This window comes from Camelus bactrianus, chromosome 14 (assembly GCF_048773025.1).
Source record: "Camelus bactrianus isolate YW-2024 breed Bactrian camel chromosome 14, ASM4877302v1, whole genome shotgun sequence".
In the NCBI taxonomy this organism is placed as follows: Eukaryota; Metazoa; Chordata; class Mammalia; order Artiodactyla; family Camelidae; genus Camelus; species Camelus bactrianus.
The window spans coordinates 2802673-2815370 of record NC_133552.1 but is presented as its reverse complement, the minus strand read 5'-3'; the positions used below and the strand labels follow the sequence as shown (position 1 = coordinate 2815370).

Genomic DNA, 12698 nt, shown 5'->3' with positions numbered 1-12698 from the left:
CTTGTGGACAAGTGCACTCAAGGTCTACCACCATGTAATTTATCCACATATTGATGCTTATTTCACACAAAAATAGCCTGCAGAATTTTTCTTCAGTCCTCCTCAAAGGCCTTCAGAAGCAATAACCATAAATCACACAGGCCTATGCTCTATTATATACAGATTTTTTCATTAAAAGACATCGAAGAAGGATCAAGAAGTCACTTAAGTCCATACTTCCACCTCCAAGAAAGACTACACAGAAAGCACCTTCAGAAGGTAGCAGCCTGAGAAGCGATCAACTCTTGTACATTAATAAAGTCAGGGATCCATATGCAAACAGAAGCAAAACCCCTCCGACCGCTCAACCTTGCACAGACCAACAGGGATGCATAAAGACAGACACAAGCTTCACCCAGCTTCATCTAGATGGTCTTTACAATTTGTTACTGGCACTTACAAAGATTTCATCAAAGTCAGGACGCAAGGAATAAGTCACCGAGTACAAAGCACATGCAACAGACAGGGTCGTCTCTAAATGGGCTGTCTCGCCAAGCCAGGCCGCATCTGATGGAGCTCCTAAGTCTCGCTATCGCGGTGACAGACTGAAATAGCCAACTTTCTGACTGGGAGAGGCGTAAAACGGAGCACGGAGAGTGGGAGTCCTTCAGAGAGACAAAGGAAAATGAGAAGGCAAACAAGGTGGTCACCACTGTTCAGCTTCCCAGTTCTAAATCTACACAACTGGAATTGAAAAGTGTAAGACTGTTTAGGTTAATAAACGACAATTCCTGCCACTTGGTGCGAAAGCCCTCACGTGGGCTTCACCCCTGCAGGGCATGTACAAGGCAGTCAGTTCCCCAAAGCCTGTACAAGTCCACACAAGTTAAAGCATTGGAGCAGAAGGCTTGTGAAGGTGATTACTCTAGATTAAACTAGATTCCCCCCGCCACAGGGAGCGAAGACCGCCTCTGTCCTGTTCATCTGCCCAGCCAGGGGGCCTAGCTCCAGGGCCACTCCTACTTACAGAATGAGCATCTCTCTCCATATGCCCATGACCCCAAAAAGTGTGAGTGGAAATCTACACACCTCAAGACTGTCTACACAAGAAAGTGTAAAACAAAACGAAAGCCCTGACAGGTGGTTTTGCTTCAATTTCAGCTGCACCCCACAGAACTCTTTTCACTTCCAGCACTGCACTTTAGGTAACTGACTTTTCTCAAGTTTATCGATTAGAATGGAAATCTCTCATGTTTAAGGAACGCTTAACCACATCCTGCTTCTCTGATCTATTTTAGGATTGACATTTGCTCTAAAGAGCACATCGATACCAGAGTCGGTCTGATACCTGGTTAAGCAATCACGAACACTGATGATTCTAACTATGAGACTGATTTCTATCAGTCCCATGACGACCTGACAAGGAGCCAATCAAGTTATAGGACTCCTCCCTCCACAACCTGAGAAGGCAGTCCCACCCTCCAGCCAGCTGGAGGGCTACCACATGGGCTTCCGTGAGCCACTGTGCACACGGTCCAGCCACGGAACGCGGACGATTTGGCATAAATCCATCACCAGCCATTTACTGATGGTAAGTCAGTTCTGTCACCTCCAAATGTGAAGAACAATTATTTAAACTACCAACAGTGAAACCCAGAGACTCCTTCCCTAGTAGAGGCAGCCTGAATGCAATCTAGAGAAGTACTGTTGTTTATTTTTTTTATACTGTAACTTACTCTGGACAACAAGGAACTCTCAGAAAGACACCTGCCATGGAGTAACTAATAAGCACTACTCAAAAATTTATCAGCAAGTAAAGAAAAAGCCAATATCCATTAAGACTACATTCTTCTGAGTCACACTTCAAGCCTGACAGAACAGGGACTACAGGGGTCAAAAGAGAAGCAGTAACCTCTAAGGACACAGGACCTAGCTAACCAGGCAGAGCTAGACCACGAACACACTTCTCTCGTGGTGAAATTAAACCAAGGACTAAAGTTACCTGCTCTCCAGGATCTCACCAAGTATTTTCATCTGCTCAACCTCCCGGTTATGCTTCTGAAAGTACAATCCAGAAAACCTCAAAACACCTTTCTCCTGCTCTTGCAATGTTCTGTTCATTTTGAAAAGGTGCAAACTATTCTAGTATGTACCTTCTTCCAAATTTGGTTAAGAAGGCCTGTACTCTGTTTCCAGTCATTACACATACAAACAAACCTGCTGATATTCAACACACCCTCTGCCAGTAGACACACTTCATCCTGAACGTGGGTACTCTGTGGTCACTGTGTGTGCGAGCACACCGCTCATCAGTACCATATACGAAAATGCAACCTATGGCTGGATTATCTTAGACTTTAAAACAGTATATGACACAATCACGATTTTAGAATCTGTTGCTCTTAAATGTAATTCAGTAGTGAAACAACATGTTCTAAAGGGCATTTATAGCAATACAGCAAATAACATTAAGTAAGTTCACAATATTCGGTGTCTGACTGATGACGTATAGTTATTGCTAAGACTACCTGCGCTGTTATCAGGTGTGTGTTTGTAATTATGTCCGTCACAATGTTTAGACTGTACTGGAACAGCTATTCATAGAAATTTCTTCAGTGCTGACACAAAAGGAAGACTTATAAAACTGCACAGAAACGTTCTGCATTTACCAGTGAGAAGCTATAACGTGAATGCACTCAGACCTGTAGCAGGCTGTTGCTGCTGTGTAAGTGTCGCAGCCATGGCAACGGCTGCTGCGTTTGGCATGTTGCTGAAAGGGGTGGGTCCGGTAGTAACTCTGGGCGCGTTCTGCCACTTCTTGGCTTCTGCTCGCCTGGCTTCAAACACATCTACAGCATCTCCCAAGAACATTTTCCTGTAGCCAAGGTACTGTTCTTTGAGCACCTATAGGAAGGAAAAAAGGTTAGTCAAGTTCTGTGTTTACTTTAGTGATGTGAGAATGAATATAATCGTGAAATAAGTTAACAAAGACGGATCAGAAACACTGGCAACATTATACACGGTATCTAACCTGCAAATCAGAGCGCTAGCATGGCCATGCGCATGGTGTGGGAAGTGATGAGCTCAGAGTTCACACCTTTGAATATTTTCTTCCCTATTTTAGTCATGTCTTTACAATCGACTGCTCAAATACCTGGCTTCATGAAACCCTCTTTAAAGTAAGTTAGTCAAGCTTTCAGACAAGTTTAATACCTAAAAAATTCCATTTTAATAAATATTCCACTTTTTCATAAAAAATTCCCCTCCAATAGCCAACCTTTTGATAACTAAGATTCAAAAAGCTTTTTTAAAAAGCCTACTGGGGAGGAGGGCACAGCTCAAGTGGCAGACTGAGTGCTCAGCACGCACAAGGTCCTGGGTTCAACAGCAGCACCGCCTCTAAAGTAAAACAAATAACCCTAATTACCTCCCCCCACCCCCCAAAACAATTTTTAAAAACAGCCTACTGGATGTGTATTTGCTAAACACCTTCCAGAAAGGCCTAGGTGACACAGAGGACAGTAAGACCCCCCTAAGCAGCGAGAGCCCGAGGTGTGAAGCAGGGTCTTACTTCGTCAGTGTTATTTCACAGCGAGAGTGACCCAGGCTGAGCTTGCGCAGGGTTGTCATTACAGGGTGGGGAAGCAAAGCTCCCAAATCCATAAAGGGGGCTGGTTTACACTAAATGCAACATCGCCTTAATTAAGGCCATTAATAGGAATGATTATGTTTAACATTAGAATTATTAAATACTTTCATTAAGGGTTTAATTAAGGTCAGTTTTATACCACTTTTGGAAGAGGTGTATATTTTCGTATTTCCGAACTGCTCTTAGCAGAAATTAATAAATATCAGGCTTTTTGGTTGTAACTGGTACAGCACTTAGAAATCTTCCCGTTATTCACAGTACTTAAAAGCTATCACCCACTTCTGTGTGGACACCAGGGTGTGTCCCACCTTCCCACCTCTACAACGTGCTGAAGTGGGCCTGCCAAGAACTGAAAATTGGGAAAAATACATTCACAAGCAGGGTATGTGACATCCAAAAAACAAATCTTAGAGCGAATCTCCCCCAAACGCATCCTCCCTTTTCTGTGCAATTATGAATACACACCCATGCAATGTGTGGCATCAATAGCCCACAGATTTTAGTTTTACTTCAGATAATGGGAAATAATGACCTGCCTTAGAAACGTGAAATAGACAATTAGTTTAAAAAACAATCACCACCAAAAAAACCCACTGATGCCAGCCATGATTTATAGAATTAACTGATAAAATTTATGCCTAATTTTGTAATGTCACGGAGGCCTGGCTGATCAGGTAGCTTAAGCCTGTTTCAACAGGTTACCTCAGGAATAACAACACAAAAGGAGCAAAAGAACACCTCTTATGAGATTTCTATATGAAGCGACCAAGTCTAGAAATTACAGTTTGCTACACACAGCTGAAAATAAATGGCAATATGTCAAACCTGATCATGAAACATTCTTTGGTTCTTGGGAATGTGTATTGAAAAAAAAAAACAATAGGTCAAAATTTCATATGAAGTTTATCCAATACAATCTGTGGCTGTTCTGTGCGATTATCTATCTCATTGTTTTATGGTCATATTACTGAAAAGGGTAGTTTTCAAACTAGAGAGGAGACACTACCATGGAAAAAGCATGTATATTTACAAATGACATGTCTGAGATCTGCTTTAAAATATGCCAGGGAAAAGCACATCTGTGTGGAGAAGCGATCAGGTAAGACCAGCAGGATCTTGCTAACGGCTGGAGGCGGGTGGTGGGCACCCTGGCACTCAGTGTAATAGTGCTCTATGTCTGTATCTGAAAACTTTCATAATAAACCTTAAGCAAAAAAGAAAAAAAGAAAAAAGCACAGCACAGACTTCAAAGTGCCAAAAGAGAATCATCTTTAGCACTTTAAAAAATTAAACTGATATTTACTATAGATAGTTTTAAGAGAATTTAATAAAAATTCCAATCCTTTAAAACTAAAGATTTGGTTTAAAATTTCAAGTCTATGAAAGCAAAAGTACTGAAGTGTGCTATCACTTCAAAAATGGTATGATTTAAATGGTTACCTTAAAAAAATTCTATTACCATCATCAGATTGAAATACAAATGATAATTGTGATTAAATTCCATTCTATACAGTTAAGAATTTACTTAAGACTCAAGTTTGAATGCTTTGAATTTTAAAGGTTTTTCTCTGACAGTATTTAATTCCAAGGAAGACTTTAATTACATTTGCCTGAATGGACAAGGTGTACATGTATTTAACATTTCACCCAAATAAATTTTAAAAATGAACATATGGCACTAGGTTCAAAACATTCAGTGACAAATTGTTTTATTTTTATTAGTTAATAAATACAAACAGTTCCCTGTATTTAGAAGGGACAAATGTTGTAAGCAGATTTTCTTATGTAGGGGCCAATAAACATTTAAAACATACATAGTATTAAAGCAGCAGTGTGGAACAATTTTGCTACTGGGAATGTTCTGTTTATAAGGGTAAAGAGATGGAAACAACCTCAACGTCTGATTTAAGGCGACGGGTTAAACAAACTACACACATACATGCGATGAAACCCTGCGTAACTGCTAAGAATGATGTTAAAGAAGTATGCGTATGAAAATGGAAAGCTGCTCACAATGTACTGCTGAAAAAGTTAAAATAGCAGATTGCACAAGAGACTTGCATCTTTTCTTTTAAAAAAAGATCCTATCCATGGTTATGTCTGCGTAATTACGGATTATTTTAGTTTTAGTCTTTTTCACTTATGTGTAATTTTAGCTATTTCTGGAGTAAGCATGGATACTTTTGTCCTGCAAATGAAACAAATACTTGACTTGGGTGTAGATGTCCAGAGAGCTGAACAGGCAGTGAAAACTTACCTTTACATTTTCATGAATAGACTGAAGTTGTGCAGCTAAAGCTACAAACGTTTGATAAATTTTCTGCATAGCCATTGATAAATCTATAAAAGAAAATTATATTATCACACAAATATGTATATAACAGATTCAATATTATTTTTCTATTACTTGAGTCCAGTTTTGGGTACAGTTAATGTGTAGGATGAAGAAACTACACAGCATTTCCACGGATGTGAGCAGACAGCACAGCAGACTGAGAAGATTCTCCATCAGTCACCTGGCGGGGAGGTGGGGACCCTAGAATATCTGCCTGCTACACAGTAACAATTCATCATCAAGCTTTTTATATTTACAGGGAACAAAGGTCTAACCAAGGACTTGTAAGGAAACTTTCTTACGGCAGCTTGAGATAACTACTAGTAATAATCTAGAGTATCTACTCCAATACAACAGCATAAACTCTCTTACCAAAAACAAACAAAAAAACTAGTGCTATTAAAACAATGAGCACAGGAAGCATGTTACCTTGAGGGGTGATATGTGAATTGTTGGCTTGGGTGGCAAGATGGTTTTCCAGCTCTTCAATCTGTTGTCTGTACTGCTGGAGCTGCACCTCGAACTGCTGAACCAAGACCCTGAAGTAGCTACACAAACACATTCACAAAGGCAGGTCACAGTTTTAAAGCACTGTTTCTTTCATACTCAAAATACCAAACAAAGATATGCTCCCATTTAAGTAGGGCCTTTGAATTAGTCTGATGACACAACGTATCTTTAAGCGACACAGATATTAATTAGTGAAACAAAAACCCAAACTTGTAAGCTAACGAGATATCAAAAATAGATGCACATCCTTACCCCAATCATGAAAAATCCCAATTAAAGGATAACCTACAAAATGACTTAATACTCTTCAAAAATGTGAAGGTCATCAAAGAAAAGGAAAGACTGAATAAATGTTACACACTGGAATAACAACTAAATGCAGTGTGAAAATGATCCTAAAATAGAAAACGTACCTTGGTGGAAAGGTCAGTGAAATTCAAATAGTCTGTAGGTTGGTTAATATGTGCCAATGTTAATCTCCCGCCCGTGATAATTACACTATGATTAAGGGAAGCAGGTAAGGGGATATAAGGAAATTCTTTGTACTACTATTTTTGCAACTCTAAAATTCAAAGGAAAACGTTAAAAAAAAGTGCAACTGTCAACCAGATTTTATAACCAAGTTCTTACAGTTCTTAAAATCTGAAACACAATTTATAATATGAAAACACTACAGTGTACTACAGGAAGAATATGTAATCACGAGGACTATCCTGATAAATTTAACAAGAGAATAAAAAGGGGCCTTGAATAACACGCAGAGCAGTCTGGACATTACTCTGTAAGAAATGGGGAACCGTGAAAGCGTTCTGCAGTGGAAAAACACACAATTCAACCCATTTCAAAATCAGCTCTGACAGCAGCATAAAGAGCAAAGCGCGGGCAGGACACTGAGGAGCCCAGCAAAGAGGCCCGCCCCGTGCTGCTCAGGGTGAGGTAACAGTCTCCTGGTTTTGATCACTGTACTGTGCTTATGTGAGAGAATGTCCGTAGGTTTAAGAAACACACTCTAAAGTCCTTAAGCATGAAGAGCGTCATGTCTGCAAACAACTTGTAACTGCTCAGGGGAAAACTGTATTTACGCATATGGAGAGCTAGGAACAAAACAAATACAGTAAAAATGTTAGCACATGGGGAATCTGGATGAAAGATAAATGAGAATTCTTTGTTTTATTCTTGAAACTGCCTGAAATTACAATAAAAAGGGTGAGGGACCACGAGTTAGACAGAAACCTGCTGCCCACAAGCTCAGGACTTGACCCCTTTACCCCTTTGCTCCTCAGCTCCTCAGCCCCTCAGCGCTGAGCCTGGGGGGGAGGGCTGCGAGGCTGTGTGGGAGCTCAGACACCGCACGGGGCGCCGAGCACACTGCCTGGTGCACAGCAGGCATGGGACGACGTTAGCTATTATTATCCTGAGCAACACGAAAGGGTGTGAAAAACAGACCAGATGTACATCTCATGTACAGAAGCGACATGAATATACAAGCTGGGGGCAGGCGGACTTTTTGATTTTACTGATCTATATTTTCTAATGTTTCTTCCTAAAGATTTCTCCTGTGCAAATGAAAGTTATGGAAATAAGCAAAAAGGTTAAAATATATTTAGTATGCCTTGTTTAAGGAAGAGCATAGAATTACTTTAAATAATTTTTTTAAATTATGTTTTAATTGAATTATTTTAATAATATTTTAATAATACCATAAAATTATTTTTAAACTGAAAGTCCTTACAGGTAAAAATATAAGTTTCTACCATCTGCAAAATTTGATCAAGTGGAACAGACCCTGTAAGCAACATGAAGTGCAACTGCAAAATAGTGGTTAAAAGCCCAGACCTCGGCCTTCACTTACCCTTCGGTAAAATGGGGATAATGTACCCTCTTAGAGTTATTATGAGAATTCAATTTAAGAATCCATATAAACAGTGTCCAGGCTTGCTGCAAAATGAACTAAAAACTCCTAGCCTGTATATTGTTTTTACTGTTCTGCTTTCTTAGAGTGAGAAACATCTGTTTAAAAACAATCCAATAACTTACTCAGCAGGAGCTGTATTTTCATGTTGGAGTCCAGGTGGTGTTTTCTGGGTTCTTAAAGCTATTTCAGCATTTTTTAACTCCTAATATAATAGAAGTTTACAAAAAAGAAAAAAGCCAGTTAAAAGTTAGGCTAAAAATACCAACTCTCTCTGGACTGAAACTTCTACAGTGCCATGTCAGAGCCTCATGCGACGAGAACATACTACAGACGACGCTGCCTTACAAGCTGCTAAAGCCTCTTTCCAGGGAAGACAGACCACTTTTAACAAACTCTGTAAGTTTATAATGAACTGCTGGTCTATCGTAAGAAACTATGAGTTTCTGTAGGATTCATGAAGTTAACTCATCCATAGTTAAAGACCATGTTACGATTTAACAATCTTTAATATACAATTGTAGAAAACATTATTTTTAAAAAGCAAGGTAGCAGTACTAACACTGAGATCGACGACAGCAGCTGGCTGACACTCTGAACACTTACTAAGCACTAAGCTCCACAGTCAAGGGGGCGAGTCTCCAAGAACAACCTCTAACATAGTTAAATACGAGGCAGCCACAGAGATGGGACACACTCTTGCCCCAGGCCAGGCAGCTGGAAGGCCTGAAGAGCACCGAGTCTAGGTGTCTAGGCGGCCCAATTCTTTTAAAGCTCTCACACTTAACCCTTCTTACACTGCCCTCTACTCTCCCTCAAAGCCATTTCTACCTTCTAGCCAATGGTTTTAACTCATAACCTGTTTAACCCACTCACATTCCACACTCCTATCATTTCACTGCTTCTGCAACCTCCACTTAAGCCTCCTATGATGCTAAGCAGCGTGCAGATCCTCACACACGCCTCCTCCCCACCCCTCAGCTGCTCTCCTTCCCTCCTGCCAGCCAGGGGAGCACCTATGCAGGTTTCAAGGCTCAGGGCACCACTGCTACCCTGTCCTGCTCGGACAGGTGGAGGAAATGCCCACCTGAGCCCTCTGTGGGCCCCACGACACCTTGTACCTGGAACACATTACCTGCCCGCTGGAGCCCACCTTCCCTAGCATATTGTAAGTGCTTTGATCCCCAAAAACCCAATGAAGTGCCCTGCACATAACAGACCCTTAAAAACATCCTCTGACTACATGCACTCGGCAATGTAACTGCAGCAAACTATCTGGCACCTATGCTGCTCACAGAAAAGAACATTACCCACCCTTATTTCAGCTCTCGAGTTTCATCCCCAACGTGGGGCATGTGAGAGACTCTACTTCCATGAGGGTCTGGTCTTTGTAATCACAACACTGTTTACCTTTGGACTATTTGTATTTCCCAGGAAGGCCTTCTTTGAAGAAGAGGTTTAGGGGGTTAAATAAGATGGGTAACTACTTTACTAAGGAAGTCAGAACTTTTTTTCCAATTTGTAACTCGCTAGACTGAAGTAAAGCATGAATTCCCGTGTACTGGGATTAAGAGTAATCTCAGACCAAATGTGAGATCTCCTATAAACTGTTCTGAACTTAACTCAGGAGACTTTTGTGTAATTTCATGTAATTTCACACATGAAATTTATAATTTCCTGTAAGTGCTTGGAGTCTAAGCATTCTCCACAGTCTAAAGGCACAACTAAGATGCTCTTCCTCCTAGAAAGTGCACAGCTGACGACATACTCTTCCTGTACTGGGAAGAGTAAGTGGGAAGCAAACATGGGAGAACACTTCACTCATCTTTAACCACAGAATCTGTTAAGTGACCAGGAAACCTAAAAGCAAGCAATAAAGCCTTTGAATTCCCTTTAAACATCATAGCTTAGATTAGCTATTTTAGTAACACATTTTAATTAAAAATGTCACGAGTATTCTCCAATAGTTGACTTGAAGACACATAAGCAGGTACAAACTTCCAGTTACAAAAAAATTGAGTCCTGGGGATGTAACATACAACGTGGTTACCGTAGTTGATAACACTACATTTTATATTTGGAAGTTGCTAAGACAGCAGATCTTCAAAGTTCTCACTACAGGAGGGGAAAAAAATATTAGCTATTTGTGGTGGTGGGCGTTAACTAGATTTCTGTGGGTCATTTCACAATACATACAAATATTGAATCATGTTGTACACCTAAAACTAATGTACATCCATTATACTTCAATAAAAAAGGACACATAAGTACTGTCAAAATTTTTACTTAAAATATTACCACTTAATTTATGAAGAGCATAGCACTCTGGCAAGCCTATTAAAAGCAGTGGTCAGGAAGTTCATTAACAGACCAGGGAAAACTTTAGGGCAAGGTTTCTAGACTGCCGAGGTCACATCCAGTACACCGTGTAACTGTAGAGTGTAAAACACAAGCAAACCGTCCACTATCATCCAATGCACTCTACGCTGCATATGACACCAGGGACAAAAAGCAAGTAGACATTAGCGACAGGTTATTAGCCTCATTACCATTTTTATTAGCTAAGACCTAACTAGACTAGCAAGTCATCAGAATTTAATAGCTATAAAACATAATTTTTATTTGATCACTGACGTAAAAACATTTTCTCTCCTTGTGTAACATACGGTTCAGGCAGCAGGCAACAGTGAGGAGCCCAAGCTGCAGAGTCACCAGGAACAAAGCTCTCTGTCTGCTTTCCCATTTGGGGCTAACAGCAGCGCCAACCTCACAGGGCTGTGGTGAAGGCGCACTGGGTAACAGGCCTGAACGGCTCAGATACCGCCTCGTACACAGTAAGCACTCAAAACAAACTAGGAACTACTAGTATAGCAACTTAAAAGTACACAAACTACGTGGTTTTCTTAAATAGTATGTCCGTATTAAACTTTATAATTTTAAAAAGACCTATTTTTCTATTTGTAAAAAACAAGCAAAACAAACAAGCAAAAAAAAGAATCCCACAATAAAATGACAGTAAGTTAGTTTACCTGAGCAGTTTCTACTTTCAATTTGTCAATATTGAGAGTGTTTCTCTGTAACCCACTGGCAGCCAATGACAAAAGCTGCTTCAGAGCTTTAATATCTTCTTGTACTTTAAGCATCGCTTTTGAAGACATTCTACTGATTTCTTCTTGGACCTGTTTCTGTTCCTTCACAAATTTCCTAAAAAAAAAAAAAAAGATTTGAGTTAAAAAAAATTCACCTTTGGCTTTCTATTTTTCTATATTTACAACAGGTTGGTCAGAGTTTAAAGTCCAAGTGTTTTTAAGAAGCAAATACTAAAAATTCATCTACATTTCAGATGCTTTCTACAGAATGGCAGTTAAGAATTTTTTCCTTAATTCAATTGTCCTGCTGTCTAATTTCTAAAAGCATTAAAATGTTAACCCAACTTAAAATGTTCAGGAAGAAGAGATGTTCCCCCTAAAGTCTTCAAGTATGATTTATCTACTAATTATACTTGACACACTTACTGGAGATTGTCAACATCTTGGCAGATGACAGGAGGTAGATGTTCATCCTTCAAGGCTTTACTATCCCTAAGAAAGATGCCACAGACATTAAAACCACAGCGATTATAAAAAGCAAACAGCTGAGTTTTAAGAGTATGTATTAAGATGCAAAAAAGAGAGAAAGCATTCCCCATTTATAGCTTTCTTATATGATCTCAAAGTTCTTTATGCAGAACAAGAAATTTCCGGGCCTATAAGATAACTAGCAATCCGTCTGACGTGGAGGTGTCTTTTCCAAGAAGACTGGCAGCTACTGTAAGTACACAGAGGCATTTAGCTCAATGTTTGAGAACAAAACCAGAAAACACCACAGATGGGATGAGGTATTAAACCAAGTTCCTCCAGCTCAAAAATTCTATGCCTGGCATTTTATTCAGCTCAAAAATATCACCGCATTCACTAAAGAAAGTCTACAAAACTTCTCATGATGAGATGACGACAATGTCATTATTTTATAACCTCAATTTGTTCTTCAACAAAGTAAGACTCAGGAGCAGCTTAAAGGAATCATGACAATTCACTGCACTCAGGGATGAATGACACTGGGCACGCCGTGACGTCACGAGTTAGGTCCCAGGCACAGTGCAGGCTCTCAGCTTCCCTCCTGTGGTGACACAGCTAAACCACGCACCATGCACCACACACGAGGTGTGGGGAGGCATGAGCTCGTCACTCATTTACAAATGTGCTGTTTAGTGTAATACAAACTATTACATGAGGAAGCATGATTGGTAAGAAAGATAACAATCTTCAAACACA

The 12698-nt window shown here is 40.0% G+C and overlaps 1 protein-coding gene across 2 annotated transcripts in view; it reads right to left on the bottom strand.

Moving 5' to 3' along the window:
* Window positions 1-12698, bottom strand: part of NUP58 (nucleoporin 58) — a 33530-nt gene that overhangs the window by 7941 nt on the left and 12891 nt on the right. For both annotated transcript variants that reach the window (XM_074377941.1, XM_074377940.1), the window contains exons 7-12: window positions 11901-11966; window positions 11415-11589; window positions 8511-8590; window positions 6393-6511; window positions 5886-5968; window positions 2682-2883 (exon numbers count right to left, since the gene is read on the bottom strand). In XM_074377941.1, coding sequence (XP_074234042.1) covers window positions 2682-2883; window positions 5886-5968; window positions 6393-6511; window positions 8511-8590; window positions 11415-11589; window positions 11901-11966 — 725 coding nt within the window. The remainder of the gene's footprint in view (window positions 1-2681; window positions 2884-5885; window positions 5969-6392; window positions 6512-8510; window positions 8591-11414; window positions 11590-11900; window positions 11967-12698) is intronic.